Source organism: Falco cherrug, unplaced genomic scaffold (assembly GCF_023634085.1).
Source record: "Falco cherrug isolate bFalChe1 unplaced genomic scaffold, bFalChe1.pri scaffold_41, whole genome shotgun sequence".
Taxonomy (NCBI): Eukaryota; Metazoa; Chordata; class Aves; order Falconiformes; family Falconidae; genus Falco; species Falco cherrug.
In genome coordinates this window covers 720,434-728,346 of record NW_026599482.1, presented here as the reverse complement: position 1 = coordinate 728,346, position 7,913 = coordinate 720,434, and the positions used below count along the sequence as shown (strand labels likewise).

At 53.8% G+C, this 7,913-nt stretch overlaps 1 protein-coding gene across 1 annotated transcript; it reads left to right on the top strand.

Moving 5' to 3' along the window:
* Positions 1-4,717: 4,717 nt before the first annotated feature.
* Positions 4,718-6,469, top strand: LOC129735140 (vigilin-like). The gene is made up of 4 exons (XM_055700498.1): positions 4,718-4,927; positions 5,575-5,661; positions 5,826-5,957; positions 6,260-6,469. Exons 1-4 carry the CDS (start codon positions 4,913-4,915, stop codon positions 6,467-6,469), a joined length of 444 nt encoding a protein of 147 aa, XP_055556473.1. The 5' UTR covers positions 4,718-4,912.
* Positions 6,470-7,913: the final 1,444 nt, after the last annotated feature.

Genomic DNA, 7,913 nt, shown 5'->3' with positions numbered 1-7,913 from the left:
TAGTGGGCAGCATATGAAGCAAAAATGTCTTTATTTAGGAAAAAAAAATGTTCCTCGACTTGCTGTTGTCAGGTGGGAACCATTGCCTTATGGTGTTTGGGCCAGAGTGGTCTGGCGGTGCTGGGCAGTTGGGCCATGCCAGGGACAGAGGGACGGGAGTAGGGGAGGGGGCGGGGGAAGGGGTTTAGGGACGGACGGGTGGGAATTGATGAAGGATTTTAGGGATGGACCGGGGTGGGCGGGGGTGTTTGTGGGTATGGGGGTGGTGGGGGGTGTGTGTGTGCCCCACCCCGCAGCTCCCCTCGGCTGCTTCCTCCTCACCAGCACCTGCTCAGCACCCCAGAGGGGCTTCCCGGAGAGTTCCCGGAGAGCCGGGGAAGGGGCTGTCCTGCACCGCCCCTCCAGACGGGGGCCACGCAGGCAGACCCCCGAGCCCCGCCGAGGGAGGGCAGCGCCGCTGGCCGCCCCCCTCCCGCCGCGTCTCCTCACCTTTGCCCCGCGCCTCGCGCAGCCAGCGACCCCGACCGCCGCTCCCGCGCACACAGCTGGCGGGAAGAGGCGGGCCCCTCGGCCTCGTGCCCAGCACAGGCTTCGCTGCAGGCCTACGAGAGGTGAAGCCGGTCCCGGGGCACCATCTTGGTGAAGAGGAGAGAAGTGCGTGACCTGCCAACACAGGTGTGGCCCCGCCCCCATGTGCCCTTTGGTCGGTTGCTATGGGAACGAGTCGGGCTCTTCCCCTAGCAACCGGCTGACAAAGGGCACACAGGGGAGGGACCACCCGTATGTTGGGAGGTCACACACATCTCTCTTCTTGACCACGATGGCGGCAGGCCCCTGGGCCTCGTGCCCAGCATAGGCTTAGCTGCGGGCCTACTAGAGGCAAGGCCGGTCCCGGGGCACGCGGTGGCACTGGCCGCACGGGGCGGGCGGTGGGGGTTGGGGGTATAGCCTCAGCTATAGCGGGAGGAGGGTGCGGGCCCGTCTCTGCGGCCGGGCGGGTTGCGCTGCCTCCAACAAGACAGCGGCAGCAGAGAGACGGGCTCCGCAAGCGGGATGTCCAGCGAGCACCCGACTGCACTCTGTGGTCTCGGCCTTTCCCATTGGCGTGGTGTGGCCCACGTGCCGCCAGGGCAACCCTCCGCAGCGAGCGGGGGTGCGGGGGCTGCGCGGAGGGGCTCGGCCCACCGGCCTCCTGCACCCGCCCAGCCTGCCGGCCTCCCCAGCCGCTCCCCCACGCAGTGGCCGCCCCGCACTGCGCCGGCAACGGGGAGCGCTCCGGCGGCACCCAGGGCGCGGACAAAATCCCTGAGTCACATTGCACTCCCCCCGTCTGTGGCGGCTGCCCCGCGGGTTGGTGGGAGGGCCGGGGCCACCCCCGAGGGGACAGGGCTGCGGGGGGCGGTCGCCCAGTCGCCTCCCCGCCGCTCTCCAGTAACAATGGTAACTTTTTCTTTGGTAGGATAAGGGCAGTTGCTCTCGGTCAGGTAGCTAGTCTTTTTTTCCCAATGCACATTAAGCTGCTTCTGAAGAGGGTACGGCCTATTGGAAGAGAGATCTGTAACCCTGGATTTTACAGCTGTTATCAGAGTGCAGAGCCATCCCAGATAAGCCCCCCTGTGCGGTTCACACCTTGTCAAAGAAAATCAAGATGTGCTGTTGGTTACAGTATTTCCGCTGATACTGCCTTTCCCAAAACATACTCTTCCCTTTGCATATAGAAGCATGTTAAGCTGATACAAGTGCACTTAGGACTGTGCTGCTGCGGGGATTCAGGTCATTCACCCAGGCCGCTACCGTGGCATGGAGGCACTGTAGATCAACCGGTACAGTGTCAGCCCTCAGACAGAATGTGCTGGGAAGGCGTTGTGTTTGCTCTGAGGAGCAGTACGCTGAGCAGCGTCCACCTTGCTTTCCCTGGCTCTGTTCCTGTGGATCTGCCAGTGCAGGCAAGGCTTTTCACAGATGCTTGGTTCTTCTGCTGCAGGCTTCAGCGACAGTTGCCATCCCCAAGGAGCACCACCGTTTTGTCATTGGAAAGAAGGGTGAGAAGCTGCAGGACCTGAAGCTCAAAACTGCAACCAAAATGCAGATCCCCCGCCCAGATGACCCCAGCAACCAGATCAAGATCAGCGGCACTAAAGAAGGGACTCAGAAGGCCCGGCACGAGATCCTGCTTATCTCCGCTGAGCAGGTACCTCAGTACTGTGATCTCTCTCATGGCATTAGCTGGTCAGCCTTTTTGCTTCCCCACGGTATAGTCGGAGTTTGTAGCCACCGTGGCTACAGTCAGTGGCTAACGTTAGCCTGAACGGAGAGGTATACTGTGCCACTCGCCGGCTGTATGAGCACCGCTGCCAGGTCCTGAAACTTCTTGTGCTGCGTTTTGTCCATCTCTGAAGCCCAAACAAGCATTTGATAGTTGAAGTGAAGCGTCTTAGGTGCCAGCTGGGATAAGGCAGGAGATCACAGGGGTGAATATCGTAAACAAGGAGCAGCAGCAGCAACCGTATTTGTAGATTGAAAGAGGTGGAGATCTACAAGCCCGCAAACTGAGAAGGTTGCTTGGGCCAGAGTGTCAGGCAGGACACCCCTGGGAGCTTAGCTGTGCCTGGCAGAGACTGTAATACAGAGGGCAGTTCCCACCAAGGTCTGTTGTGGGCTCTTCCAGGATAAGCGTGCCGTGGAGCGGCTGGAAGTGGAGAAAGTGTACCACCCTTTCATTGCTGGCCCTTACAACAAGCTGGTGAGGGAGCTCATGCAGGACACAGGGACGCGCATCGACATTCCTCCACCCAGTGTCAACAAGACAGAGATAGTCTTCACCGGAGAAAAGGAGCAACTAGCTCAGGCTGTGGCTCGCGTTAAGAAGATCTATGAGGAGAAGGTACGGATGGTCCATAAAGCTTCCCACCTTCCCCTGGCACCCGCTCCTAGGCACTCTTCCCTTCTTGTTCTACTTTTGTGCATCCCTCGGTTGCATCTGGCTCAGCAGCCCTTGCAGTACATGACCCCGAATCCTACCGTTTCCTCACTCGGCAGAGTGGGAGCTGGGCTGATACTATCCAGGAGGTGACAGATTTCTGGCTTTTCTGTATCGTGGGAATTAGCAGGCCACCAAGAGCTCCCCTGGCTCTTGTTCACACCGGGGCTACCAAGGAAGGAAAGAAGCATGAAGTCTACAGTGGTGGCCAGCTGACAGTATCAAAGTTGCTACATAAGCAGAAGTTGCTGAAGAGTGAATGTCACTCCAGTTTATTTCCCACAGCCAACGCTGCTGTGAATATCCTTGTTGTGGGTTGCTGGGCTGTTTCTCCTCGTGGTTAGGTCTGTATTTGTACCGGTCTGGATTTCAACAATCGGCTTATAGCCTGCACAGTGTTGCATCACAGCACTGCCTGGGAGACGGCTGGGAGTTGAACCCTGTTGTCCAACGGGGGGACGGGGACGACGACAACGACATGCCTGTGTGTGTGTGTGTGGTCTCTTGCATGCCGTGTCCCAGGAAGCTTGACCCAGCATGCTAGTTTTGTACTTGCCCTGTGAATTTTTGAGCACAAGGCTTTCTGTAGGCAGGGGTCCAAGGGGTGCTAGGGTGCTGCCGAGCCACTGTGCTCAGCTTGGCTTTGCTCTTTGCTGGGTGCAGAGTTTGACTGCATCTTGTGCCTCTTCCTGTCGCTCTTGTCCTTCCCCGCCCCCTTGTGATTGATGCCTCGGTGTCTCTGCCCCTACAGAAAAAGAAGACTACGGCTATTGCAGTGGAGGTGAAGAAGTCCCAGCACAAGTATGTCATCGGCCCCAAGGGGAATTCCCTGCAGGAGATCTTGGAGAAGACTGGAGTCTCTGTCGAGATCCCACCCACTGACAGTAGCTCGGAGACGCTGATACTGCGAGGCGAGCCTGAGAAACTTGGGCAAGCATTGACTGAAGTCTATGCAAAGGTACTGACAAGATGGGCTAGGCCTCCTTTGAAGGTCCCATGAAGATACATTTTGTGAGCACTGACAGGTGTAGCGGGGGTGCTCTCTCTTGGGCCATTAGAGGTGCAGCTTAGAAGTCAATACCGGAGGTGCAGCATGGGAGTTGGAACTGAATTGTTGTGAAGGCCTCTCCCAGTTTGTCCATCAAACAGCTTCTCTGTTTTTCTGTCTCTCAGGCCAACAGTTTTACCGTCTCCTCGGTCTCTGCCCCCTCTTGGCTTCATCGTTTCATTATCGGAAAGAAAGGACAGAACCTGGCCAAAATAACTCAGCAGATGCCAAAGGTATGGATGAGCTGGTTAGCTTAGCACCCCCGGCGTAGAAAAAGGTTTAGTCCAGATCACTCGTCACGGAAGAGAGAGGTGTCTTCTAGCGTGGGTAAACCCAGGGGGAAATGACACAGATCTTTGCTGTTCAAGGGAACCCTCTCTTTTACTGCTGCAAACACTGCTCATCCTATGTTATTGTCATGGGTTGAGCCCTTCCAAGGAAGCTTTATGTGGTGCTGTTTTGAGAACTGATGTAGTAGGATACCTGGAAATGGCGAGTGCAGCGAGGCTTCTCCCTGGTGAGTTAGACGGTATCTAGATAAAGGCTAGATGAGTAAACTTCTCCAAAGCCCTTGCAGAAACTGGGACAGCACCAGAGCCTTGGGCTCTAGGCACTGCCATATGGCCGAAATCGTTAAGTTACTGACTCGTAAAATTGTGGGGATTTTGTTTGGGCTTTTTGGGAAGGAGCACATCTCTTAGTGGCAGGGATCGATGGTGTAGGCCTGACCAAGAGCATTGGCCTGGCTTGGATCTTGGCAAATTCTTAAGAGATTCATTGTCTTTCACCTCAAGGTTCACATCAAATTCACTGGAGGAGAGGATAACATCACTTTGGAAGGACCTACGGAAGATGTGCATGTGGCTCAGGAACAGATTGAAGCCATGGTCAAGGAACTGGTGAGCTGGAGTTACTAGTTCCAGTAAGAAACTGGGGGAAGAAGGGGCAACAGAGCAGAGGTGATGAGGTGTTTATCACATCCATAGGATGTCTTGACATGCTTAATCGAGGTTGCAGAAGACAAATTGTGTGGCAGGTGGATGACACCCCTTGGTTATGAAACTCATCCATAGCATTCTTGAAAAGTCAGCATTCATTTTTTTGGTGCAGAGAAGGAAGGATTCTCTTTGTTATAGCTGGAGAGGCATGTAAGTAAGTCTTTTCAATGTTTCATGAGCACAATGCTCTCTTCTCAAAGCAGAGGAATGCTTGTGCTCTGCTTAATAGCAGAAGTGCTTGTTCCCTCCTACGTGCCTGGATAACCCTGGGGCAAAGCAGAGCTCTACTGGCTTGGGTAGAGCTAAAACACCTCAAGAGGAGGGAGCTGTCGACGCTGTTTTGGCTGAATGGAGGCAGGGGGTAGTACCTGTTATGTGAAGGCTATAGGGGAACGTCCTTGCCTTTGTTTATTCTTACCAGTCCCTCGTATAGAGAACTTCCTTGGGTCTAAGCCTATTTTCAAAAGCTCGTTTATCAGAGTTCCTGAAGTCGGGCCTCCCTTGCCACGACAGTGTAATCTTCAGTTCTCCCTTCCTTTCTCCCTTAGGTTGAAAACAGCTTTTCTATTTCTGTCCCCATCTGCAAACAGTTCCACAAGAACATCATAGGGAAAGGAGGTGCCAACATCAAGAAGGTGAGCTATCGTTCCTAACTCAAGTGCTCGTGATAATCGCTGCCTGCAGCAAAAGCCCACTGGATGCTCTCTCCTGCTCATTGGTGATGTCCAATATAGCCTGCAAGGGCTTTTCTTCTGACATGGGACACTTCTGAGATGATTTTTTTTTTTCTTTGTGGCAGATCCGTAAAGAAAGCAACACCAAAATTGATCTCCCAGCAAAGAACAGCAGCTCGGAGACAATTGTTATCACAGGCAAGAGGGCAAACTGTGAGGCTGCTCGCCACAGGATTCTTGCCATCCAGAAGGAGCTGGTAAGTGAAGCGACTGGCCTTTTGCGGTTGAGGGACTTGACAATGTTGCTAGAAGACACAGATACAGACGTGGTTGTAATGGATGAGGGCAGGGTGGAGACAAACGTGTCGGTCTGTTCGTGACTCGTAAACCAAAGTCTGTGACTGCTCCTGCCAGGAGTAGCCAGTCTCCAAGCCCTCTGCTCAGGCATTTCTTCCAGCTGTATAAAGCTCCTAGCAAGGTGGGAGTCAGAGGGTAAGCAGAGTGGGTGCAAACACATTTCTGCAGCTTGACTCAAGAGGCTGGTACTGTCCTCCCTTAGGCCAACAGCACAGAGGTGGAGGTCTCTATTCCTTCCAAACTGCACAGTTCCCTCATTGGTGCCAAAGGCCGCTTCGTCTGCTCCATCGTCAAGGAGTGTGGTGGAGTCCACATCCACTTCCCCACCAAGGGCTCTGGCAGTGACACCGTGAGCATCAGGGGCCCAGCCCAGGGTGTGGAGAAAGCCAAGAAACAGCTGCTGCACCTGTGAAACAGCACAAGGTCTTAATCAATCAATCAATCAATAAATAAATAAATGGCAATGCTCTGTTTGTGTTGAGAAAGGCATCTAGTCTGACTAACTAGAAAAGAAAAGGTGGGCACCTGAAGGAGGGAAGGAGGCCATCAAGTCAGGAAATCGTTGAAGAAAGAAAATGGAAAGGTCTATTCCACCTAGATCCCCCTAGATCTATTATGAATAGAATGACCGGGTGTCCAAATCTGTGTATTATTGCAAATGTGCTGTGTCAATTTTCTCACCACGGAAAGCAGGGAGCAGAACTTTTGTGCTGTGCCTGACATGGCTGCCAGGGCAGGGTGAGAAGCAGCAAGAGAATTCCTTCCTGGAACCCTCTCCAGGTGAACAGTGCTGCGCTTTCCCAAGCCATGTTTTTTGGTTCTGTATGGGTGTAAATGTGCTGTGCCAATTTTTCACCACAGAAAGCAGGGAGCAGAACTTTTATGATGTGCGTCATATGTCTGCCAGGGCAGGTTGAGAAGCAGCAAGAGGATTCCTTTCTGGCACCTTCTCCAGGGGAATTTCCCAGGTCCCGAGAGACTGCTGGTGCCGGCTGCAAGGGCGCTCCCAGATAAAGGGTGGTCTTGTGTGATGTTGGGGTTGGAATTGGCGATGTCTCCTTTTCCTTAGTCACGTTAAGGCTTTGCAGTGACAATTTGGTGCTTCGCTCCTATTGCTCTTTTGTCATATCGCTCACAGTAACTGCCACTGGTTCCTTTTATCATATTGCATGCTATTTTCTTTTATTGCAATATAAGAAATTGCATTTGATATATTCCATTATTTGATATACTTGATAGATTTGATTATATTTGATGTGGAGTTCAGCTTTGCTGTGTATCCAGTCAGCCAGCAAAACAGAATTCAGCGTAGTCGGCAGCGTACAAGTAAAACTCTATTTAGGAAAAAAAAAAATGTTCCTCGACTTGCTATTGTCAGGTGGGAACCATTGCCTTATGGTGTTTGGGCCAGAGTGGTCTGGTGGTGCTGGGCAGTTGGGCCATGCCAGGGACAGAGGGACGGGAGCAGGGGAGGGGGCGGGGGAAGGGGTTTAGGGAGGGACAGGTGGGAATTGATGAAGGATTTTAGGGATGGACCGGGGTGTGTGTGGGTGGGGGGTGGGGCAAGGATGTGTGTTTGTGGAAGTGGGTGTATGGGGGGTGGGGGAGGTGGAGACAGGTGGGGGGGTGTGTATTGATAAATCGGGGGTGGGGTAGGGTGAGGGGGTGTGTGTTATTTAGAGAACAGAGTGGGGAGTCTGGGGGAAGGGTTTTAGGGACGGACAGGGGGTTTGATGGAGGCCTTTAGGGAAGGACCGGGGGGTTGGGGGAAGGACTTTAGGGCTGGACCGAGGTTGGGGGAGGGACTTTAGGGCTGGACCAGGGTCTGGGGGAAATGTTTTAGGGCCAGGGCGGGG